At 37.8% G+C, this 27,319-nt stretch overlaps 1 protein-coding gene across 1 annotated transcript in view; it reads right to left on the bottom strand.

Annotated features, from left to right (window-relative positions):
- The window catches only part of COL25A1 (collagen type XXV alpha 1 chain), a 471,130-nt gene that overhangs the window by 151,233 nt on the left and 292,578 nt on the right, over nt 1-27,319 (bottom strand). The window contains exons 6-7 of the mRNA XM_047856433.1: nt 6,262-6,288; nt 6,089-6,115 (exon numbers count right to left, since the gene is read on the bottom strand). Coding sequence (XP_047712389.1) covers nt 6,089-6,115; nt 6,262-6,288 — 54 coding nt within the window. The remainder of the gene's footprint in view (nt 1-6,088; nt 6,116-6,261; nt 6,289-27,319) is intronic.

The following is a 27,319-nucleotide window of genomic DNA, read 5'->3' as shown; positions in this document are numbered from 1 at the left end:
TTTAAAGTAGTTCCTCCTCTAGTGTTAAAACATTGTAGTGTCCTAGTTTTGCTTTTGAATTCTCACTCTTTTCTGATTCTCCTTCTTTGTCCCACTTGTTAAATGTGGATATTTCTTCCTTCCTTCCTCCTTCCCACTCTCCTCCCTCTCTCTCTCCCTTTCTCTCCTTTTCTTTTTTCTTTTCTTTTCTTTTCTTTCCTTTCCTTTCCTTTCCTTTCCTCTTTCTTTCTTTCTTTCTTTCTTTCTTTCTTTCTTTCTTTCTTTCTTTCTTTCTTTCTAGTAGGCTTCACGCCCAGTGCAGAGCCCAACACAGGGCTCAAACCCACGACTCCAAGATTAAGACCTTAACTAAGCCACCCAGGCGCCCCTAAATGTGGTTTTTCTTTTTTTTTTTTTTATTTATTTTTGAGAGACAGAGCGAGGGACACGGCAAGTAGGGGAAGGGGAGAGAGAGAGAGAGAGAGAGAGAGAGAGAAAGAGAATCACAAGCAGGCTCCAGGCTGTCAGCGCAGAGCCCAATGTAGAGCTCCATCTCACGACCACGGAGATCATGACCTGAGCCAATATCAAGAGTCAGACACTTAACCAACTCAGCCACCCAAGCACCCTTCACTCACTTCACTCCCTCACTCACTATTTTTCCACTTCCACAGTTTCAGTTCTCACTCTGCGACTGTTCAGCTACGTAACAGTTAGGGCACCACCTCATATTTCCAGTCTCATGCTTCCAACTGTTTGCTACATTATCCCAGCAAAATAATTTATCAAGATCACAAACTCAACATAACTAAAATTCAACTTATTTATACTTCTGACTGTCTTCTGACCAATTTTATCAAGCCAGAAACTTCAGCCCTATCTTTGTACCCTTTTTCAACATCAGACCCTACATCTAAATAAAAGATTTGTGTTGAATTTTCACTTCAGTATCTTCCTGTTTTATTCCCTGACTGCTTTTTTTTTTAACTTGATCTTGCCACAAGTCACCAATGATCACCAACCTTGGATGTAAATCCAATATAGATTGAATTCATCTCTCACCTTCTGCTTAAAGATTTCTCTCTTCTTAATTTCTCCTCTATTAATGTCATCCCTGGTTTTCACTCTTTGAGTTTTTGCTTGGCACTTGTGGCAAACCCTATTGGTGAGATTGAAACTGTGCCACATAGGGTTAATGAAGTTGGAACTAGCAGAAAGGCTAAAGCTTGTTTTTCAGAGAACTGTTTCTCCCTAATCAGCTACTATGTCTTATCAGACTCAGCTAACAAATCCACTAGCAGTCTCCACAGATGCCTGGACTCAACATCAACTCATATGGTTCCAGTCTATGAACAAGCAAGGCCCTGCAGAAATAATGAGCCCAAGACCTCATCCAATTTATACTTGCTCTTAGAGCATGCCCATAGCCCCTCCCTCTTCCCCAATAGTTACCACCACCTCATTATAATATTAAAAATCTCTGCCCAAGGAGGAGTACAAGTTTCATTAACATACTGTATGATGCATGTATAGACATGGTTTCTAAGTATGCCTGCTCAAGCTTATGCCCACCTTTACATGTGATGACAAATCTCTCCTTTTGAATATTCATCCTAACCCTAAATAAAAGGAACCCACTCATCCCTGCTCAGGAAGTCACGCTTTGGAAGTTATTCCTTATGATCTCCTTATTTGCTGCAAATAAAGTTTCCTTTGTATTCCACCTGGTATAGTCTCTAACTGTAACTCACTAAGGAGAAAACTCACATTGGTTTGGTTACAAGATGACCCAACTTTCCTTTTCAAGCCCATTCTCTTTGGTTCACTTCCAGCTGTGAGGTAACTATCTGACACAGTCTGGCTAATAAGACACGAGCTGAAGTCTGCTATGAAATTCATGGGAAAATTTCTGTTTTCTTATACAGACTCCTCTTCCTATATTTTCCTTGCTGATACTGATGTGATGGCTGGACTTGAAGGAGCTTTCTTACAATCATGAAGGAAAAGTCAAGAGATTCACAGAGACTTCCATAGTTATATCATTGAATTATATAAATAATACCATCAATTGCCTTCTCTGAACTTCTCATTATATGAGAAAAATAAACTTATAGGTAGGCCCCATAAAAAACATGGAGCTCTCTCTCATATTTTGGTGACTCCTTTGGAATTTCTTCTTTGGCTCACCAACATAGCTCCTCCCCGCTACTGAGTTTCTCATTCTGACACTGAGCTTTCTGCTTAGTGTGGCCCCTTCCCACCAATAATACTCAATGTTGCAGACTGAGCCAGCCCATCCCCTCTGAGGACTGGACATTATGCTGACAACCTGGGCTCTTATGACCTTGTCCTGGATGACCAACTGTTTCCTGGTCCTTTCAGTCTCTTCCAATTCTACTTTATACAAGATACCATCATCAAGTAAATTTTCATAAAGAACATCTGGTAGTAACACCATAGAGTCTGGTGGTACTATAATCAAATGATGTGCTAAAAAATCTTCAATGTCTCCTTTTGCCCATCACACTTACACATTCAAAATACTCCATAGTATAGCTTTAATTTAAAAAATCCAGCCTTACATGATGTAATTTTTCTATATTTAACTTATACTCTTGGCAAATAAAATACTATTGTCCTTAAATAAATCCTGTCATTTCCCACTTGTGTAATACTGTTTGTCCTATTGCTTCTATCTGGAAGGTGTAAGGTCTTCCTCTTCCCTTTCTCTTCTAGAGATTATCCATTTATCAAGTCCCAGCTCAAGTGTCACCACTTCCAGGATCCAATGATTATTTAAAATGGAAGAATGTTCACTTACCTAGCATCTCTTGATATAGTTATTTAAGACTTATACAACCACATAGTTTTCTTATTCAGGCACCCATGAGATTATAGGCTCCTTGAGGGCATTAATGATGTAATAATATTTTATTCTAACATGCAACAAATATTTATTGAGTCCTTACTGTTCTAGGTGATGGTGGTATGAACAAGATAGACCAAGCCCTTGCTCTCGTGGAATTTATGTAAATGGAGGGGCATGTTTTGCAGATAACAAGCAAGTGAATAAATACACAAAATAGGACAATCTCAGATTTAGATTGGATACTTGGGGAAAGAAGTTCTCCCCAAAAAGGTATTTGAGATGAAATCTCAGTGATAAAAAGAACCCAATCACCAGAAGACCAGAAGTCACAGCAAAGAGAAAGTCATCAAGTTAGGAGTGAGTGTGATGTGTTTGAAGAACACATAGAGGAGTATGTGGCTGGACCACAGTGTGGGGAAGGGAAATGGTGTGAAATGAGGTTATAGAGGTGGGCAAGGGCCAAATCTTGACAGTCCATGCAGGCCAAGAAAAGTGGTTTGGATTTCACTCTAAGGTTTAAAACAGGGAGTAACATGATCTGATTTACAATATAAAATGATTTCTCTGGCTGCTGTGTAGAAAAGGGATTATACAGGGTCAAAAGAAGAAGCAAGATTACTTGGAAAGCTGCGACGGTAGTCAAGAACATGAGATAATAGCAGGTTGAATTCGGTGGTGGTAGAAGAGAGAGAAAGTAGACCCATTTATAGTTTCTATAGTATTAAGCATGGTATCTTGAAGATAACAGATGTTCAATGTATATTGCTAAACATATGTACAAGTGTTTCAAAATAGTTTTGCCTTCTTAATTTCTATATTGTCTTTAATTTTTTCCTGTGGCCTAATATATTCCTGTTGGACACTTGGGGAACCAAAAAGACAAATTTTTTCCTGTGGCCTAATATATTCCTGTTGGACACTTGGGGAACCAAAAAGACAAAAAAAAAAAAGCCCATATTCAAGGAAACAGTAGAAATTCCTTAACAATAGGTGAGCTAACAAAGAACTGAAATGATAGAGGGTCATATCGTTAAGTTAATTATGGAAATAAATAAATTACTTGCAACAAATGGTAAAAAGTTGAATTCAAAAGCTTTGATAGGATAAAAATGGACAGGGTATTGAAATACAAAGATTTACATTTTAGAAAAGAGAGCCTCCATGGGCATCAGCTGGAATAGTGTGCCTATAGAGGATATGGCCAAAGTTAATTTTCATTACTATTGAAGACTTTTCCAGTTCTAACTTACTTTCAAATTTTCTGGAAGTATAAAGCCTTCATTTTACTATTTTGTGTGATAAATTTCCTGATAAGTAGCTAATACTTTTTTACTAGAAAGTAGTATCTATTTTTCAGAGAGCATTGAATGTGACCTGTCTTGTTTCTAAGTTAGGAATCTGAGAAAAGACAGGCAATTTGGTAGGTTCTCATTCTCTTTCACATATACTTTCTAGGGCATTTAGATTTTTACCCATGAAGATTCACCCTGCATGATAAGTTCAATCCAAATTCCTTTGATAAAAAGCAAAATCTTGGAGAAAATGGGATCAATTTTTGCCGCTTTCCACCTGAAATGCTAAATGGTCCCTGAATCGTGTGAAACTTGGCCTCAGTCAGTGTGAAAACTGGCTGAAATCGCTATGAAAGGCAGTCTGGGTTCGTCAAAGTAGTTCATGAACTTTGGCCAAACTTGCAAGGAACGTGGTCCAAGTCTTAGTTTGTAATGCAACATGAAACCAGGTGAATTTCACATGGTTTCAGGTTTCACCCTGAAAATTTGGCCTAGCTTTATAATCAATCATCACTTTTTGGAACGATGAAAGCCAACACACCTTTTTGAAAATGAGGACTGCGTGCATACTGATGACAGCTAAGCTGTGAACCACCCCTTCACTTCCTTTGCCAAAAGAAGATTTCTCAGAATGGAAACAGTTTCCCCCTTACCTGGAAAGGGCAAGTTGAGTGATTTTGATATTGCGTGTAGAAAGAAATGATACTCAATACATGGAGACATGCCATGAGAAATAATCACCACATACAGAACAAGTGGCTGTATGTTAATCACTTAAGGTTATGAGAATTTTATTCCATTCACATCCAGGACAGATATCATGATGTTTAATCTCCTTGACCACTAACATGAGCTTTTAGCTTGAATCTAGTCATCAGCTAGAATAATTGCCATGAGAAACAAAATGCTCTGTGGCACAATCGTTATTATTCTGTAAAGAAACAGCTGAAAAATGGAAAGGAAAGTAAGTCATAGTATAGCTTTTATCTAATTTAGTAAACATGAGAAGGTAAGGCTACAAACTTTTCAAGTTTGCATCAACTACCTCTTTGGCAATAAAACCCCTACTGCAGTATAAATGAATTCAATAATTGTCTACACACAGTGAACTTTACACAAAAATCTACACAGTTTCTGTTTTCAACCTGAAAGTTTTAAATGTGCTTTTCCACTGTAAAAAATGACTCTTCAACCAAATGCTCGCTTTTGTGCATAGTGACATGAGAAAATTGAGAGGTATGTCTGAACGGAGCCACTACATCATTGGAACAGTATGTCTGAACATTTGGGTAATAAGGCACAGATGTGAAGCAGAGTACTTGGCACTACCAAGGTAACAACAAAGCATTCACCAGTGTGTTATAATGGTTAAAAAAGCCACGTTTGAGAAGAATAAAAGAATGCCCCTCCTCCCCGGAATGTTAAATCATATTTCACCTTTTATCTGCTTAAAAATCCATAAAAATAAGGAACTCAAATATTATTCAAATTTTTGATGAAGAATAAAAATATAAAATGAATTAATATTTTCATCTGTAATATAACATATTTATGCAATAGCACACAAAGTTTAACTGCAGAAGAAGGGCCAAATTCAACAGGAATCCAAATGGCCTCTATATTGCAAAACAATGCATGCAAATCTGAAGGACCCAATAGCCATTGAATGGGTGGTTGCTGTTGACTTTTAAGTAGTGATTCTGGCCTTTAAAATAAGCAGGGCTAATTACCGTACAGTCACCTGTTTACAGTATCAAATTAATGTAATGCTATAGGATATACCCATTAGTGATTATTAAGGCTATTTCAGTTACAAGTGGTATGATATTTTTGCCAGCTATTACTAAACCATGATACAAAGGTTGTTATAAAGCCAGGGTTACTTTAATTCAATAAGTTTGGAGCTGAAAACCAATTCTCTGCCCAAGATTGGAAGAATACAACTTACCCGAGGTCCCTGGTCACCTTGTTCTCCCTGTAGAGTAGGAAGATGAGATGATAGACAGTTTTAGCATAAAGTCTGTATGGGACGCTCATTAAAAAGACCAAAATATAACATAGCATAGATCATACCAGTGGATTTCCACTAACTTAATTTGTTTCTGCTATACAATTTCTTACCTTATCACCTTTTGGACCAGGAGGGCCCTAAAAAAGAAGAAAAAACAATTTTAAATAAATTTTAAAAAACTGTAGCTTGAACAGATCAGCTGGTTAGTTGCAAGACTCATGCAAAGGGCACATAAGTATACTTGACAATGAGGTTTCTCAGGGAATTTTGAGTTCTAAACTATAACTGGAAGAAGGTTGCAATGTGAAAATTGTATAATACCTATGTTATTATATATACAGTATATTATACAGGATAGTACATATACTATACCATTGTATACACACACACACACACACACACACACACACACAGAAAAGTACACAAAGTACATGTGTCATAAGTACGTAATATGCTGAATAAATCTTCACAAGCTAAACATACCTATGCAAGTAGAGCCCAGGTAAGGAAACCCAAAAGGGTCTGTGGTGACATTTTCTTGTCACTACCCCAACCACCAGTAACCACTGTTTCTGACCTCTGACAAAATAGTTTGTTTTTGTACTTTATGTAAATGGAATCATACCAGTATGTGTCTGACCTCTTTGCTTAGTATGTGTAAAATTTATGCGTAATTTTGTGTTTAGCCGTGGATCACTTGCTCTTACTGCTTTATGATATTCCATTGTGTTGAATAAACCATAATTTTTTTGTTCATCCTATTGCTTGGTAGACATTTGTTTTCTGGGTCTTGACTACTGAAAACAGTGCTGCTATAAACATCCTATTTTAAGTCTTTTGATTAAAAACTGTATGCGTTTCTGTTGGGTGTAAATTTAGAAGTGGAATTGTTAGGTTGTAGAAATACCCAATATGTTCAGTTTTAGTAGATACTGACAATAGTTTTCCAGTGTGGTTCTAACAATTTACACTACCATCGGCAATGTACAAGAATTTCAGTTCCTTGTATCATAGCCAATACTTGGTATTTTCCATCTTTGTTTGTTTGTTTGTTTTAGACATTCTGGTGGGAGGCATAGTAGTTTCACACAGTGTTTTCATTTGTACTTCTCCAGTGACTAATAAGTTGAACTCATTTTAATGCATGTATTGTCCATTTTTGCATCCTTACCCATAAAGTATCTATTCACATCTTTTGCCCTTTTTCTGTTGAGTTGTCTTTTAGATTTGCTAGAGTGTCCCTCTCTCTATCCCTCTCTTTATTGCCCTGCCTGCTGGTTCTCTCTTTCTCTCTCTCTCAAAATAAATAAATAAACTTAAAAAAAAAAAGAAATAAAACTAACAAGAAAAAATACAGACAAAAAAACAGACTCAAATATATATATATATATATATATATATATATATATATACACTCTCTATATAGATAGATAGATACAGATAGATATAGCTATATGGAGACAGATGTGGGAGTTCTTTACATCATTCTGAAAATGACTCTTCTTTCAGTTTTTTATTGCAAATATATTCTCCCACTCTGTGTGTTGTGATTATGTTATCTTAAACAACAGCTTTGACGAACAGCAGTTCTTAATTTTAACAAACTCAATTTAACATTATTTTCCTCTTTATAGTTATCTCTTTTTGTGTTCCAAAGATTTCTTAATCTTTGCTTACTCCAAGGTCATTAAGACGTTTTTCTACGTTTATTCTAAAAGCCAAAGCCTCATTGAAATTAATATAACACTGTATACTAGAATTAAATTTTTTTTAATTAAGATAAACAACAAAGAGATGGAATATTCCTCAGCCATAAAAATAATGAAATCTTGCCATTTGTAAAAACATGGATGGATCTAGATGGTATGAGTCTAAGTGAAATAAGTCAGATAGAGAAAGACAAATACTCATATGTGGCATTTAAGAAACAAAACTAACAGAGGCACCTGGGTGGTTCAGTTGGTTAAGCATCTGACTCTTGGTTTCAGCTCAGGTCGTGATCTCAGAATTCATGAGATTGAGCCCCACATCAGGCTCTGTGCTGACAGTGTGGAGCCTGCTTGGGATTAACTATAGAAAACAAACTGGTGGTTGCCAGACAGGTGAGTGTGTATGTGTGGGGAGGGGGGGAAATGGGTGAAATAGGTGAAGGGGATTAAGAGTACACTTATCATGATAAGCAGTGAGTAATATACAGAGTTGTTGAATCCCTATATTGTATACCTGAAACTAATATAACACTGTATGTTAAACTTATATTGTTTGGGATGGCACTGTGCCCAAACTGAAGAAAAAGAAACAACTAAAAAAATAAAAAATAGAATATTTTTCACACTCAGATCTGAATTCGTGGGGAACTGACTTTGAGCATGATGTGAGGTCAAAGTCAAGATACTTTTTTTCTCCTATGTGAATATCAAATTAACCCAATACCATTTATTGAAAATGCATCTTTTCCCCATTGTAGTATAGTGTCACCTTTGTCATAAACCAGATAGTCATATAGATGTGGTTTTTGTAGGATTTTCTATTCCTAAGCCACACGGAGATCTTCTTTACCTTTGGGCAAATACACCAGCAGGAAATGCTAATTCTAGAGGCATCAATACTTTTTTCCCCCCTAGCTCTTAAAGATGAAGTCATGTTTCAGGGCTCAGCCTACTTGAGGAATTGGTGCATTTCACAGTTACCTTCAATCTCTCACCTTCACCTTTAGCAGGGCTGGGAGACAAGGATCAAGTCCAGACTGGAAGCACAGCCAAGGTGCTGGCAAAGTACCATCCTAAGTCTTGGTAGAGACTCCTATGTCCCTTCAGGTGAAAATGTAGGAATAATCTGTTGCTAAAATATCTCCTGTTAAGTATCAGCTACAGAGACACGGTACCAAATTCCTACTCTCAGTTGTGACACTTCTGGAAACAGCTATGAGGTTATCATGAAATTAATAATAACAGTAATATAATGTCTTATGATTTATATATTTTACCATCAACAAAGAACTTTCACCTGTTACTGTATTTAATCTTCTCCCTATCCAGTGAAGTGTTATGATATAGATGCCAAAAATAAAACCCAAAGATTATCAAGGTTAGGTCTCTTGCAAGTGAGTTAGCCAGGACTTTAACCTAGTCTGTGTGACTAGGTTAGGATGATAAGACATAGCTCTAGAACTAGATTCTCAGAAAGAATGATGACCATGTGACTGCCTTCGACAGATGCCTTCTGAAATGCCTCCCAATTGCATTTCCCACAGTGTCCTGGGCAGTTGGCCCCAAGATCTCAAGTTTGAATGAGAAAAAGAGGAATTGTGGAGGGTCAGGGAGGGAGAGAGGGAGCTAAGGTAATGTAATCAACGAAACAAACTCTTGTCTCCGCCCCCCCCAATAATTTTGCCATTAAAAACAAAGGGAAACCAAGAAAATTATTTTTCTTTATGTTTTCAGTAAAATTTCAATATTTTATTAACGTTTTCAGTGAGTTAAGTAATGAGTAATTGGTATAGATTGTGTGTCTACCTCTGCAAAATTAAGTTTAAAGAATTTATTTGGTCATTTTCAACACACATATAATGTTCTCTAGTGCTCCTGCAAGCAGAGTTTTATTTTGGGTGGGGCAAAGGAAACCCAAAACAAGAATGAGAGGATACCTACCATCAAGTTTAAGGAGTACAGTGGAGGTTCTAGTCTTGATTTAAATTGTATGTTATTTAATTCTATTTTGATTTTTATATACATTTGTCAAATGTCTATAGAGAGTTTGGCAATGTTCTAGACACTGGTGGAGGATATGGTGGGAGAGGCTGATTTAGAAAACCTCAATGGTCTGTCTTGTAAAAGCTTAATGGCCCAGTGCCACAGTTAAATACTTCCCAATACTAGCATTAAGAAACATTCCCTTGAAAATCGAGCTATTGTAAGATTACTTACAGTTACTGTGGAACCCTTCCCCGACTCCCACCCCTTCCTCCCCCAAAAGCTTCTCTTTACAGTTCAGTTTACTTTTGCTGGTGAGATTTCAGGGGCCAAGCCTCTCATTGTACCAGTCCTCTAAAGGCACTTTATTAGGTTCTATGACATGTTTGAGGTCAAAGCTTTTCTAAAACAATTTTACAGTGGGGAACAGAGATGACTTTTTTTCCCCCAAAGTCCAATTATTAATGCCAAAGCCACGTGTGTCAACTAGAGTTCTTTAGACAGCTTGCCATATATAAGGATCCTTAATTCACGAACACATAAAAATTTGCATTCACAATTGAGCAATAAATACTGCTGCTTCAAAAGGGGATGTTTCTGAGCAGACAGAATGGCGTCCTGGCACCTGCCAGCTCAAGACAGAACTGAAGCAGAGGTCAACCTCCATTCACAGCTGTGGCGGCTGCTTCGGACGCTCCAGACCCCACTTGTGCTCTTGGGATTAATGGCAGGTGTTTTCTTCTGCTCTGACTGAAATCCCACTCTTCTTTTCTGAATTGGATCCTCTTCACTGCAAATATGGATTGCATTTGAAGAAAAACGTGGGCAACCATAGTAAACCCAGATAGTATTTCAAGATTTAGGAGCCATGGTTCTTTTCTAGGTCAAAACATTACAAATTAAGAAAAAGTTTCTTTGATTGCTAACTTTTAAAATCAAAGCTGGGTCAATATTTAAGTTATTTTGCTTTTAGAGTTAAAAAAAAAAGCTTCACTGGTATTAACAAAAAAGATAGACAACAATAAAAATTAATGAATTATTTGAATTAAAGTGTATTTTACAATGGCATTTTGCTGCTTCCAGCTGCACCAAGCTAACAATTTAATAACTAATGGACATATTTGTTGTTCAGGTATCAGTATCAGTGTCTGAGTGGTAACTATTTGAAAGCATGGGACGCCTGTGTGGCTCAGTTGGTTGAGCACACAACTTCAGCTCAGGTCATGATCTCGTGGTTCGTGAGTTAGAGCCCCACATTAGGCTCTGTGCTGACAGCTCAGAGCCTAAAGTCTGCTTCAGATTCTGTGTCTTCCTCTTGCTCTGTCCCTCCCCCACTCGAGCTCTGTGTCTCTCTATCTCTCAAAAATAAATAAACATTTAAAAAAATTTTTTAATTAAAAAAAAGAAGAAAGTAAAACTTTGTTGCTAAAATAAGGTTGAGGTCAATGGTAAGTAAATATGGTAAAATTAGTGGTGATAAATAAGGGAATAGTGAGTCATTATATATGGCTATGTAAGTCTTCTTTTGGAATTGCCATTCTGGTCTGGTCTGGAATGTTGGGAGTCTTATCTTTTACACTGTCCACTTAAATATATAAATAAGAATATTTGAGATAATTATTTCTAATTAGTTTTATTTTATGAGCCCTAATTACATACATTTTAAAAGTGTTAACAAAATTTGTATTATTAGTGTTCTCGGCAGTTGGAACATTTCTTTTAGAGTGTTCCGAATTTACCACCAAGGTATTTATAAATATCAGTGGCAAACTTCAAATTAGCTCCAATTCAAATGACTTCAAATTCAGGATGTAAGGCAACAATTTTGTTTGTACCAAGTCTTTAACGTGGGTCTTGGCCTATACCAATTTCAGTCTCCCCAAATCTATTTCTATCCAAACAACTAAGATTTTAGATGCTTTTCCATGCTCTATTACTTATTTTGATTGAATTACAAAACCAAACTAAAACCATTATGAGTGAGAGGTACAATAAATGAGATTCAGTAAAAGGTTGGATTTCAATCTGCATAAAAGTAATTGAAATATAGCTGGAAAAGACAGATATATTCATAGAGGTTGGATATCCCAACTAAGACCTTTCATTCACTAGAACTATAAATTTTGCCTACTTTGAGCTGGCAAAAGCTAAAGAGGGAATGATTTCTAAAAGATGGCAATCATGGAAACAAAATTAAATTCTGCTACAAGTAAAAAAAAAAAAAAGGAAAAAAGCAAACTCTGGAAATTCTTGGCAGCCAGAGCTGCTGGAATAGAATGGAGTTATGATTTTTATCCCAGAAAAGTGTACATCATTTTCATCTTTGAAATATAACAAACATTTTTCTGATTAATCTTTTCATTACCATAGAATTATGAAGTCCAGCAAGTTTCATATTCTAAGCATTTATGGCCAATTACCAGCCAATGTGCTCTGAGTCTGGAGAAGGGACATGTAAATGTAATTGTAATCAGTGGAATGAGGCTGTGCTGTGGCCATACAGAGAGAAAAGAAAGTGGGATAACTAGAGTTCAAAAGATGATATTGGAAATGGCTCTTGAAAATTGACCTGAGATAAGAGGGACTGGGAAGGGGTGAAGCAGTTCAGGCAGAAGAAGAGAACATGCATAAGTGTAAAAGAACATCATGCTATTAGAGACAGACAAGGAGTTCACGGCAGTAAGAACATATGTGGTGTGGGGAGTACAGATGGGAGATAGTAAGATTTGGAAAGGTGGCTAATAATATCTGAGTCCCTGGGCCAAATCTGTCATCAATATAACAAGAGAGTAGTAAGATCAATCCCATGCTCTTTGGAACTCTGAGAACATGGAATGCCATCCTTCTTAGGAAGCTGTTGCCCTGGTCCAGGAGATAGATGGTAGGGGGAGCACAGGGAAAGTGCTAGATTCAGAAGACACTTCTGAGATAGAACCGACAAGACCAGTCGACTGGACATGAAAGGTGTTTACATATCACCAACAGAGTTTAAGAAGTTCTATTCATTGGGGTGCCTGAATGGCTCAGTCGGTTAAGTGTCCTACTCTTGATTTTGGATCAGGTCACAATCTCATGGTTTGTGAGGTCAAGCCCCACATAGGGCTCTGCACTGTCATCATGGAGCCTGCTTGGGATTCTCTCTCTCTCTCTCTCTCTCTCTCTCTCTCTCTCCCCCCCCCCTCTCTCTCTCAAAAATAAACATTTTTAAAAATTAAAGAAAAGAAGTTCTATTCATGTGAAAGTTCACAATTTGGTGCACTTGCAGAAAATGGGTGACCTACACTGGTTCAACTCCGATGAACACAGCAGCTCCAGAGCAAACTGAACCATAAAGAATTTTAAATCTGGTTTTAAGGGTATTCAAATCCAAACTAATTGTTGGCAGCCTTGGCTGGCCCAATCAGACATAGTTGAGAGAGGGAAAATTCTTTATCATCACTGTTGGGTAAAAGGAGCACAGATGACATAGGGTGGCCATACTGCGTAGCCATCCTTCCTCTGTGTCAAATCATTAATAAAGCACACCCTTATTACATTTCTTCCTCTGCTTTTTAGACTGCAAGCTGAACATGGGCTTACCATATTTTAAAAACTGTACTTTCCCTAGTTTTTCAAGGATAAGGAACGCAAGGTCTACAGCATTGGGCTTTCTCTAGGAGGACAGCACAACCTCAGTGATCAGTGTATGTTTGATGCCTGTGTGCTCAGGCACTTTTGCAAACATTACATTATCAATGTTCACAGTCCCCTAGGGAGGAAGGAAACAGGGAATATCCCATTTCCACTTGTTCAAATAGGATAAAAGCCTCAATTCTACAGATGGTAAGATTTCTGCCTACTCTCTGATTGCATCATAAAATTGGCCCATTGTGCCAATGAGATAAATGCTCTTAAGCCATATGTTCATGAATAAATTGAATCTGGTACCACAGTTTTTAGCAGGTGTCTGAAACTGACCAAAATCACAGGGCAAATAGTTTTAACAATGGAAAAATCCAGGCCTTACTTGAAAAATTAGGACCCTACCTATTTACATATGATAAATCTAGCATACTTCTGGGTAAAGTGCTTTAGGCAGTTAGCTTAGGTTCACTTCTAACTAAAATGTGAACAAGTGTTCCTCCAAGTATATACCTAAAACCGTGAACTCTAATATATAGCTTTTTGCTTTACTAGCATAATATATACTTTTAGGGACATTTCTTCCTAAAATCACCTCTTTTTAGTGTTTCATAGACCTTCAACTGTGCAAATAACCTCAACAGGTAATGTGTACATTTTAAACTTATTATGGAAAACCTGATGTGAAAAAGTAGGAGGTCCTCTATATGAGTATAGATCTGTGTGTGTGTGTGTGTGTGTGTGTGTGTGTGTGTGTGTTTGCTTGTATACAATCTCTTTTTAAATGTTTTGGAAAAAAGTAAAAAAAACCTAAAAGTATAATTTGGAGAAATTATTTCAAAATAAAGTACATTAAGTGTCTTAGTGGTTAAGAGCTCAAGCTTTGGAGTCAAACAAATACAGACTGAAACCCTGGTTGTGATCACTTATGTGAACTTTGGCCGGTTAATTAAACTCTTTAAGCCTCAGTTTCTTCATCTGTAAAATGAGGAAAACAATGCTTATTGTTTTGCTGAAATGAAATACTGTCCATGAAGCAATTTGTAGAATGCCTGACTGACCAATGGTAGTAATCATTAAGTCAATGTTTTTAATATTTTAATTATTGTAAACAAAAAATAAAAATTTTTCTCAGATTTACCTGAAGATAAAGAAGGTAAACATATTGATTTCCTAAAATCAAAAGGCCATGTGGTAAGAAATGTGTTAGGTGAATGGTTGAAAATGTTTGGAGAACACAAAGGTTTAATATAGGTTGCCTTGATATTTAGGAACTATTATGAAACAACAACAACTACAGCCACACAAAACTAAAACGAAAACAGTTCGTTATAGTTTTAACCACAGTTGGGGCGCCTGGGTGGCGCAGTCGGTTAAGCGTCCAACTTCAGCCAGGTCACGATCTCGCGGTCCGTGAGTTCGAGCCCCACGTCAGGCTCTGGGCTGATGGCTCAGAGCCTGGAGCCTGGAGCCTGTTTCCCATTCTGTGTCTCCCTCTCTCTCTGCCCCTCCCCCGTTCATGCTCTGTCTCTCTCTGTCCCAAAAATAAATAAACGTTGAAAAAAAAATTTTTAGTTTTAACCACAGTACTTTAATGACTAACCAAGACTAAACTTTAGGACCTAGAACTACCTGGTCACCCCTAGTATAGTAGGTGCTCAATCAATTCTTGCTAAATTGAAACACCCAGAAAGAAAAGAGTGCAATAAAACTCTCCCTGTTCAAAGCAGCAACATATAAAGAATTATACAAGAACCAGATTCAACGTTGCTGCAGAAGAACCGTGTTTATTATAGTGTCAAACTCTGCTAAGCCAGGGAACGGAATTATAGCTATAAACAGATTTATAGCCTCAGACTTTACACCTTTCATTTTGCATTGAAGATTAAAAGAGACCCAGCAGAAAAGGGGGTAGGTATAAACAGAAATTTAAAATATCAAAACCAGCCCCATTGATTGCAAAACTAATTTTTACAGCTATTATTTTCCGGGCATTTTCTGTGGTGCGATCGTAACTTTAAGTTCTTTTGTGATGTCAGTTCAAGCCCTGAACAAGGGACTATATGTGCCCATGATCAGTGTTAAATCATAAGCAGCTGCCATAAGGAAACAATTAGTGGGGGCTAGCACTAAAAGAAAATTTAGAAAAACCAAACATTAAAAACGGAATCTCAAAAGTAAGACTGATGTAGCTCAATGGAGTTAAGGGCTTATAAAACAGCAGGAAACAGGGAAGCTCACTCTGGCTTTCTTTTCTAACACAATACAAATTAAATACAGCCAAATTACTTCTCCTGCCAGTCAAAACCAAGGGCTCCCTTCTCTGTAGCCTCATCCCTTATATCCAAATGTTTTAAGAGACTGCTAAAACTTTTTTGTTTAACTTTGAATTTTTTTTTACATATTTTTAAGAGGTCAAATAAGATGAACTCCCGTGGTGAAAGACTTGGAATCCTAAACATTCCTTTTGTCGAAAGAAAGTATCAACTTGCTCTCTAAATGCCCACAGTAGCCCCTGTGACTTTACAGCTAATGGTGTAAGCTATCCTACAATACTCTTACTGTCCTTAACACAATTCAAATGTGTTTAGAGGCACATCCATCTTTAAACCTTAGGTTTAATATACAATAGTTTATTTCAGCATGTTTCCTAATATACTGGCCCAACATAATTTGGCCCAGGATACTTAAGAAAGCCTGGTTTGCAGGTCAGTTTGATTCTTTGCTTCATTTGTAGCATTTTATAAAGCCATGCAGTTTTGTGTAGGGCAACTCAGCACACCACAGGGATAAGAGTAGATATCTCTTGGAGTCTACAGAGATATGGAGAAGGGATAAAAAAAAAATCAACTGTCAAATGAGGCTAGGAGAGACTGAAACTCAGGGCTTGCCTATGATTCTCAAGCTTCCAGTATAAATGAGAAGCCTAGTCTCTCTCATTCTCAGCTGGGGACTAAAAAGATCAAAAGCCTTTAAAGAAGCTCCTACAACTACCATGATCTTCATCTCCGGATTCTTCTGTAACCTCATCTCCTCTCTCTGTGGAGTGAAGGTAATATTGTACCCATGCACCCGTACCTCTTCCCCAACCTTGCATGCTATTTATCACTGCTCTCATTTGTCTTTGCAACCAATTCAGTTCCCTTGGGTTCCTTCTCTTCCTCTCCAAACACATTCATTTACCCTCCCCCCAAATCAAAGGGAAGAAACGTTGCACTTGCCCTCTGTTCCCTCATCTGAAGGTCCTATCTTCTTCTAACCATCTCCATCAAACTTCTTTAATAATAGATTGGTCACAGAAATAAAGAAAACCTGGATTTGAGGAAAGAGAAAGGAGGCAGAGTAGAAGTCATATTTTTACAGTCTGGTTTTAGGAAAACTAAAGTAACATGAGTTGAAATACATATTGGTCTTGGGAGCATTTCTTTCCACTAGGAAGAAGAAAGCAAAGTGAAGCTATGAGAAGAGAAACTGCTGAGCCAGTCTTTGGGGCCCTGGAAAGGAGTCACCCTGGGCTAAACTAAAACTAAATAAACCAGAGCTTTGGGGAGGAAGAGTTGACAAAGCCCAAACATGTCACAATTGCCCAAATTTGTGTCTAACCCTTTTGTCTTTTCACTTTACTCCCTTCATCAGCTATCACATGTACCCTCAAGGCTATAATTTTTACCTGACTTATGTCCTCAATTCTTTTCCAGGATTCAGTGCTGCATTCCCAACTGCTCACCAGATGTCTAAGCCAAGATATGCCATCATCAGCTCAAACTCCTCTTTCTCAAACCAAACTTCTCAGTTTCTACTGCAAGCCACTCAGGACTCCTGACCTCCCTATTTCTTTTTAATGTTTATTTTTGAGACAGAGAGAGACAGAGTATGAATGGGGGGAGGGTCAGAGAGAGAGGGAGACACAGAATCAGAAGCAGGCTCCAGGTTCTGAGCTGTCAGCACAGAGACCAACGCGGGGCTCGAACTCACGGACTGCGAGATCATGACCTGAGCCGAAGTCAGACGCTCTAACCGACTGAGCCACCGAGGCGCCCCCTGACCTCCCTATTTTTGTTAAACACACCACTATTCCTCCATCTCTAAAAGTTCAGTGTTATGTTTGATGTGGCAAGTGAAATCTATTGCCAAGTCCCAGAGATTTCATTCTCCACAAAATCCTTTGAATCTATCTTTCCATGTTTGTTTCTAGCACCCTTATTCCTGGAAAACAATAATAGTCTACAAGCCTCTGGTCTTCCCTCACTGTATTTCATCCTGCATACTTTTGTCAGATTATGTGTCCTAAAGCACATTTCTGAAAATATTCCTCAGCTCAAAACCCATCAAGAGGTCAATGAAAAAGTCATTATAGGTTAACAATCCTCCATGATACAAAAGCTGTTAGAGGTTTCAGGGGATCAGGCCAATATTACTTAACCTGCTGATTAATGGAACATTACCTGCCTCTTGATATAATTAAGAAAGGAGTATACTGCACCTTCGTAAGAGATTATTTCTAAAAATTGAACCAGAACCTAATCAACTGCTAAATGGGACTTGCAGTTTACAAGAAATACAGAAGACAGGGGAACAAGTCAGACAGTACCTCGAAGTCATTAGATCAATCCAAAAGGTTGGGCATTCTATATACAGGTCAAATGTGGGAAAATTGATGACACAAAAACAATTTTTTTTAAAAAGGAAGATGACCAGGGGCGCCTGGGTGGCGCAGTCGGTTAAGCGTCCGACTTCAGCCAGGTCACGATCTCGCGGTCCGTGAGTTCGAGCCCCGCGTCAGGCTCTGGGCTGATGGCTCGGAGCCTGGAGCCTGTTTCCGATTCTGTGTCTCCCTCTCTCTCTGCCCCTCCCCCGTTCATGCTCTGTCTCTCTCTGTCCCAAAAATAAATTAAAAAAACGTTGAAGAAAAAAAAATTTAAAAAATAAAAAGGAAGATGACTGGAGAGTAAAAGACTGAAGAGTTACAGCAATTAAATGCCAATTGGGTTTTGGGTCTTGATCCAAACAAAACACCTATTAAAGAGATGTTTGAAAGTGGTAGAGAAATTTGAATACTGAATGGGTATGATAATAAGAAATTGTTGCTAATTTTATTAGGGTTGATAATAAAGTGATGGTTATATTTCAGAAAGACCCTATCAGAGATTCATTCATATTTTAGTATTTGTGGATGCAATAACATGGTATCTAAGTTTTGCTTTAAAAACATTGTTTTTAATTTTTATTTATTTTTGAGAGACAGTGACAGAGTGTGAGCCAGGGAGGGGCAGAGAGAGAGAGAGACAGAATCTGAAGCAGGCTCCAGCCTCTGAGCTGTCAGTACAGACCCAGACGCGGGGCTCCAGTCCACGAACCATGAGATCATGACCTGAGCCGAAGTCGGAAGCTTAACCAACTGAGCCACCCAGGCGCCTCGTATCTAGGTTTTGCTTTTAAGTACATCAGCAACAAAACAAAACAAAAACATGAGGGAAAGGATTCATGAAACAAGATTAGCAATTGATAATTCTTGAAGTTGGATGATGGTTCTAGGGCAGTTTATGGTACCATTTTCTTTTCTTCTTTTTTTTTTTCCTTTTTCTTTTTGAGTATGTTTGAAAATTCCCCAAAGAAGTAGTTATATAATTTTTAAAAACTTTGTAAGCGACCCTTCAGATCCCTACCAAATAAAGTGTTAACTTCTGACTGTGTCCAAAGTCTTCTATGATCTGCTTTTAACTTTCCTTTTCCGTTTTCTCCCCTTCCCGCCCCTGCCTGATTCCCGGACCTCCAGTGAGCCTTGAACACCAGCTGTTCTCAGAGGGCCCTTCACTGCTGTCACTTCTGTATCTCTGCTTCTGCCATTCTTTCTACTGAACAAACACCATTAATTATCACTTGACTTGAAATAATTATAGCACCCCTTTTTGAAACCTCTTACCTGGCAACTTGAGGTATGGAGTTATTTGGAAAAAAAAAAAAAAAACAACCTAGTAGAAATTTGAGTTTCTGAAAGAAATGTTATTCCCAATACAAATGTTAGTCCAGAAAGCATCCTGTCTCCACCTATCTACAATCTCACTATCATCACAACCAGTCATTGATGGCTTCTCTTAGTGACTTCTCTTCCCTAAGCTTTGCTTGACCCTCTTCTGGAGATGTTTTCTGTTTTGAACTCCTAAAGCACGGTGACTCTCTTAAAAACTTAGCTCGCCATGCTAGATATAAGATTTGTGCTTCATACTAAGCTATCAGGGCCCCTAAGGGCAAGAAGAGTGGTGTATGGGGAGATATAACAAATAATGCCTTTGGAGGCTTTAATATGTACTAACACATGACCTTTGGCCGGTCGCTTACCCTGTCTGACCCTCAGCTTCTACATCTGCAGGATGGGACAAACAATAATTACCTCATATGGGAGCTGCAGGAAGTAATTAAAAGAACATGTGCTCTCTAAATATTATTTCCTTCTCCTCTTCTCTTCCTAATTCAAAGGTAGTCTTGTACCTTACACATGGTAAGTATCAATAAATACATTATCATATTTCCTGCAACAGAGGTCTCTAAAAAGATATCAGGGCCAAAAGTAGTATTTCCTGACTAGCCTATGAATAATCAAAAAGTCACAGATATCTGTACGGCTAACATGCTACCAATTAATGTTTATGAGGATATATTTGATTGCAGCTAGAAATTGTGTTTTGGGAACTCACTATAATTTCTTATCTGTTGGCCATGACTCTAGTTCACAGAGTAAATACTAATAACAAGAGGAATAAAAAAACTATGCAGTCTCTTGATGAGACTCTACTCAATGAAAGTTTTTTTCTCACATCTCAAACACGGACAGATGTTTTTGGCTCCTGCCTGTGACCCACAACTTTTAAAAAGAATGTTCTATTTTTTATTCTCCCCACATTTTCAATACTGAGTCATTCCTAACACCATGGCACATTGCTTTGAAAACCACCAGGCCACTAAAATTACTGAGTGACCTCATGGTTGGAAACCCAGTGACTAGAGTTCACACAGCTGACCACTCCTCTTTTTGCTTTTCTAGCATAGCCTTCTCCTGGGTCTTCCACTGCTGATGGGAGTTTCTGTGTAGGAGACCTTTCTTTTCCTCCCCCTCTCTATATTTTGTAACTAACCCTTCCCCCACCCATGACTTCTCTTACCCTCTATACACACTTTCTGGGCATCTCTCTCATTTCCACAACTTCAGGTACTGCTTGTCAACTGTACATCCAGCTGTGGCTTCTCCCCAGGACTATGCCGACTGCCTACTCTACATTTCTTCTGGAGACACACTGTTCTCATTTGGGATAGTCACACCCACCACTAAGACTGGTTAGTTTTCTTTGAGTAAACTGCATTCATTTCATTCAGGTTCTTGATGGCCCCAATTGAGACTGTATTAATTAGATAAGGAGGCTTTCCTCCAGGTAGATGCAGCCCCATGCCAGAGCTCATAGCTTGGTAAGTGAAGCCTGTGCTGAATTTCACACCTTCCCTGTCCCTTTGCTGACCAGCCTTGCACTGTACATAACCTACATGAATGTAAATGGTGGCCCTGAGTTTACTGCAAGGAGTAACATTTCTTTCAGAAGCTCAAAACTCCACTATGTTTATTTTTTTCCAAATAGCTCCTCAGTTCAGGTTGCCAGGTAAGAGATATCAAGGAAAGTATGTTATAACTGTTCTTACTAAATGATACTTGATATTTACCTAACTATATCAATTAAAGATATAAGTATATACAGATATAAGCTATTTGGAGTACAATGGAGTCTTTCATATAATTTTTTTAAATTGTCTATTTATTTTGAAAGAGAGTGCATGCATGTGCACTAGCAGGGGAGGGGCAGAAGGAAGAGAGAGACACAGAGACAGAGACAGAGAATCCCAAGCAGGCTCCAGGCTGTCAGTGCAGAGCCTGACAGATGGCTGGATCCCATGAATCATGACCTGAACTGAAATCAAGAGTTGGATGCTTAACTGACTGAGCTACCCAGGCACCCCTCTTTCATGTCATTAATAAATTACTTAATCAAATACCAAAAAATCTAAAATGCTAAGATTTTTATAATTATTCTCTTTATCATATAACCACCACATAAAATATAAATAATGGGGAATGACAGTACTTTTTGAGATCTAGAATGATTTATTTTGGATAGGATACATTACTAGTTTAACATGACAGTTCTATGTATTGACCAAAACAAAGACTTTCTGTACACACACGCACACGCACGCATACAGACACATGCTTTTCAAATTTCTTGGAGAATGTACATGTCCTCCCCCTGCCCCCAAGTGAGACTATATGGATCTGAAAAAGGCTGGACTGAAACACAAACATGAAATATGGGAATTGCTAAAGTGTTAGGTTAGAAAGAGCTTAGTATATAATTAAAAACATATGAACAGAAAGTTAAATATTGTCCCCAAATATAGTATTTTATTTGGGAATAATTCCTTAGAAGGCACACACATTTTGATTCTTGTAAATTTTAGTAAAATATTGTGAAATTGCAATGACCACGTCAGAACAACAACAACAAAAAAGCAAAAAGGGATTTGGGGGAAAAAAGGCTATGTGACATCTACTTCTTTTCAAGTGCATTTGAAAAAATACAAATGGAAGCCACACGCCTTCATGTGCAGTTGTCTGATGGTATTTGCTTGTGGTTTTCTCTTACATTTTTTTCTCACTGAGTAATACAGAATTACAACATACACGCTGCTTTAGTCCTCCAAATTCCTAAGGGAATTATATCTCCTTTATGTTCACATGCAACTCCAAAGGGGAGTTATGAGGAGGATTTGAAATTCTAAAAATTTTATGCAAAAGAAATGCCCTTAGTATAGAAGAGGTACCTTTCACTTAATACAATGGTTCCACTATTTCATTACTCTGTACTGAATATACTGATGGAGTTATTTGGGGCAAAGAAAAGGCCACTGTATCTTTATAATGTATATAAGATGGAAGCCTGAGAAGGCTTTTTAAAATGAGTTTCTATCATTTCTATTAAATTATTTATTAGTGGAAGAATATTATTGTTTAAGAAATGTGACATTAAACACAACCACCATAAATCACTTTCCATAACTGTCTTGATTATTAAAAATCAAAGATAAGCCTTGAACCCTACAAATAAATGGTTAAAAACTAAAATAGTACATCATATGTATGGCCCTGGGTTAGGGCTATCAGTTTATTTTCACCAAATATTAAATATCAATATAAGTATACTACTATAATGAAAGAAACTCTCCAAATCAAGTAGAAGTGAGATATTAAAATTAACAAATGTTCAGTAAAATCTCAGAGCTTAGAAACCTCAGAAGCCTGTTTTAAATGGCATTACTTATGACACATGGTATTACTGATGGGGCATTTAGAATCACGAAAAGCTGATCATTTTCTCTCTTCTTCATCTTTATTTCCTTAAACTCTTGCATATACCATTCATAGCTCAACAATATTTCTTGAACTTCTACTATGTACCAGGAACTAAGTGAGGTGTTAGGGAGGATACTAAAGATGAAAGAAAGTATAGGGGTGCCTGGGTGGCTCAGTGGGTTAAGCGTCTGACTGTTAATTTTGGCTCAAGTCATGATCTCATGGTTTGTGAGATGGAGCCCCACGTCAAGCTCTGTGCTGTCAGAGGGGATTGTCTCTCTCTGCCCCTTCCACCCCCCCCAAATAAATAAACTTTAAAAAAAAAAGAATAAAAGCATTGCTCTGCCCTTGAAGACTAAAAAGCTAGTAATGAAGAGAGAAGGGATGTTTACAAATGACAATAGAAACAGGAAAAAATACAATAGAAGGAGGAAATTAATATTTACTAAGTGCCTGTCATGTACAAATCACTCCATTAAGAGTTATACATATATGATCTTACTTTAATCCTCACACTATCTGTTGAGATAAGACATTATTAACTCTGCTTTACAGATGGGTGAAATGAGACTGAGAGTGATTGAGTAACTTGCCCAAGGTCATAGTTTACAAGCGAAAAACTAGGGTTTGACCTGAAATCTATCTGGTTTTGTTGTCTATGCCCTCTTTAGTGTAAAGCAAAAAAAAAAAAAAAAAAAAAAAAATCTGTACTCATAAAGTACTGTGGGGATTCAACAAAAGGGAGAGTAGATATCTTGATGGAAGAAGTGGCATGTAAATATGAAAGGTGACCGGGGCACCTGGGTAGCTCAGTCGGGTAAGCACCTGACTTCGGCTCAGGTCATGATCTCGCAGTTCACAAGTTTGAGACCCACATCGGGCTCTGTGCTGACAGCTCAGTAGCCTGGAGCCTATTTAGGGTTCTGTGCCTCCCTCTCTCTGCCCCTCCCCTGCTCATGCTCACTCTCTCTCTCTCTCTCTCTCTCAAAAATAAACATTTAAAAAATTTAAATATGAAAGGTGATCGTAACTGAATGTATGGAAACTGAGTATGGCTAAGAGGTAACTGGGAAACAATTTGAGAAAAGACTATTCTAAGAAAAGACAAATGAAGAAAACCAGATTTGAAGAGAAATAAATAAATAGCTTCATTTGGCTTAGATGAAGCATAGTGTTCAGAGAATGAATGAAAAATTAGTGGGAGATTGGGTTACAAAAACAGGCCAGATCAAGGGATTGAAATATCAGGCAAGTAACTAGATTTTGTTGAACTCTAAATGGTAATCATGTTGAGAGTTAAAGTTTTGGGGTCAGAAGAATGACATCATCAGAACCAAGATGGAAAAACTTTATCCAGCAGACATATACGGGATAATATTGGTTGATGCTATCTATGCTCCGTCCCAACCCTCGCTATCTCTACTATAGAAACAGGAAAAAGCTAAATGCTCACTTTACTGACTCGCCTTCCTTGTAGCAATGCTTGACCAGGCAAGCAACAGTCATGTCCTCACAGTGTGCAGAACAGCAATGGGGAAGTCAGGACCAAAAGAAATAGAAATGTGAAATTCTGTCAGCTAGGCAATGAGCTAGAGAGTTGGTTCTGTCAGCCATTACCAATGTCAGACAGAACCAAGGTTCTGTCAGCTCTCAGTGCATAGAGCATGAGTACCATGATTTTCATATCAAGTAGTAGAGAGGGAAGGACAAGGAGGGCCTGGAGTGAAAAGAGTCATGTAGACAGGGAATATAGACATGGGGAGCCAGGAAAGGACTCAGTTATCAGAATAGGATGTCTGAATCTGGGCAGAAACTCAATTATTAGAAATAAGGCATGGCATCAAGATTACACTCAGACCGATGGGACATCTGCATTTTGGAAAACAGTCTTCTTAACTGCCTCATGTTTAAGGTCCCCACTACATCTGCGGATTACCAGATGTATAGGTGCAGGGCAGGACTTGCAGGTGGGATTGAACTCGTCCTCAGAATGGCGGGGTGGGTCTGTGAGAATTGACAGAAGTTCAATATTCCCCTTGACTACTTATATTAAAAGAACTGCCAAAAGAACAGAGATTGCCTCTGTCTTGTTCACCACAATTTCACAGCCTTATTGCTGTGCCTTGTACATAGGAGCTAAATAAATACTTGAGGTATTGACTTACACTGTGTTCATACGAATTAATGAACAAATAGTAGGGTGACCTTCATTTCAATAGATTAATTTTGCCCCACCTCCCAAACGATTCTCATGACCTCTAGTTTGAAATGCAAAAACTCATCTGTCTTTTTTCGAATTTCCTTTCCTCCTTTCTTCCCTTACTTAACTCTTGTCACTTGTTATTATTTCTCTTCTTACCCAGCCATTTTTTTCCCAGTCTCTGTGCCATTGTTTACTCCATCCCTTTCTTTTTCCTGTCCAAGGATTTGATTTCCTTTGATACAGTGGATTCACAGCAGCATCCTCGCCATTTGTTTCCCTGCCTCTTCTCCCATCTTAACTACAGGTGATAGAATTGCCTTTTTTTTTCTTTCTAATACCCTTTCACCATCTCATTTTCCATGTGAAGAACCATTTGTTCACCATTTACCATTTAGGTAAATGCAAAGACTCACCTCTCTTCCCTAAGACCTATTTTCATATTCAGTTTCATACTCTCACTGCGACAGGGTTCACTGCCGTTTAGCTGTCTAGTGTTTGCAATTTTTTGACAACATAAGCTAAATCCATGTAAGCCATCTTCAGCTTTAGGAAGATGATCAGAAGAACTCCCTGAAGAATAGACATTTTCCCTTTTTACCACCAGTCTACAAAATAAAACCTCATTAATCTGGAAGTCCTTACTAAACAATGAGTGATACCAAAGAAGCAGAATGGAGCCTCTCACTCTCTAAGGAAGAGATTTGCAGTGAAATATACTGTGAATAAGATGATGTGGGAATGTTCAACCTATGCAGAACACTCTACTGACATAAACATTTGCACATGAATAACAAGTTACCAATTATAATTCTGTCCAAATACTTTGGTGAACTTTAAAGGATGTGCAATCTCTCAACTCAAACATTGGCAGCTCTTTTTTTGGAAGTTGGTTATTTGGAAATCTGATTGTATCTTCCCACAGGAATCCTAATAAAATATGGTTTATTTTCTCAGCTCAATTCCCAAAAGCCTATTGCTAATGCGCGCGCACACACACACACACACACACACACACACAAATTCTTATTGTACAATAGAAATAGGATTAGTAATAATGTCTTAATGGAAAATCCACTGTAAGTTGGGATTTGGGATTTTAGAAATGTACCTCTCATAATGCTATCCAGTCAGAATGGGGTATGAATTTTCAGTGGAGTAGGTAGCCCAGCTAAGAGTCATCCCCTGGGTGACACAGTTATGACTCAGAATGGGTCAGAAACCCATTGGATTTGAGGACTAGTTAAGGGAATTTGCTTGGAGGTATCTTGTTTAGGTAGCAAACTTTCTTCTCCTTAACTAGTTGCAAAAGGAGATGGGGAGAGAAAGTAAAGAAAAAGTTGTGTGATGTTTATGCTGTTCCCTTTACCCACAGTTAACAATATGTGCTAAGAAGAAGCCACAGAGATAAGGGAGGAGCAGAATTAGCAAGGAAAGAATGTAGGCACATTAGTTGTATTGAAACATAGATATAAAAAATAAGTTATGGAGAATTTTAGCTCATCCATCTTAAAAAATAAGGGAAATTAAGTAGATATTTCAAGAAAAAATGATTATCATTTTAAGTCACAAAAGATGAAGGGAAGAAAAGAGAAGACATTCCAAATTATTGTTTTAATGTTTATTTATTTTTGAGATAAAGAGTGGGGGAGGGGCAGAGAGAGAGGCAGACAAAGGATCAGAAGTAGGCCCTGTGTTGGTGGCAGAGGGCCCGATGCGGGGCTCGAACTCATGAACCATGAGATTATGACCTGAGCCGAAGTCAGGCACTTATCTGACTGAGCCACCCAGGCGCCCCATACCCCAAATTATAAGCTCCTGTACACATTGTATATACCGTATGCGAATATTATTTTTAGTGAGCCAAAAAAACAGAACAGGAACATTTCAAGAGAAATCTGATCAATTAAAGAAACCTTTCAACCACTTAAAAACCCATTTAAAAATTTCCTAATTTAGATTTTAAATGTACATTGCTTGCTTACTCACTGTATGTACATTATAGATATGTATTAAACAGATTTAGTGCATAGTTTATATAAATTTACTCAAGGAAAAAGTGAAATCATGGCAAGATGGTAATGTAAGATATAATTGTATAAAATACTGTAACTGTACTGCACATATTGATAATCCCATTTACTACATCATTTTTAAGTGTTCATATTTTTAGATAGATAAAATTTGTTCTTGGACGTAAAAGCCTATTTAATTTCTACTTTTTGCAGAAGAAATTTCCCAAGAGTAGATTAGAGGCTGGG

The sequence above is a fragment of the Prionailurus viverrinus genome, chromosome B1 (genome assembly GCF_022837055.1).
Source record: "Prionailurus viverrinus isolate Anna chromosome B1, UM_Priviv_1.0, whole genome shotgun sequence".
NCBI lineage: Eukaryota > Metazoa > Chordata > Mammalia > Carnivora > Felidae > Prionailurus > Prionailurus viverrinus.
Note: the sequence above shows the minus strand (reverse complement) of the source record. Positions and strands in the feature narration are given on the sequence as shown.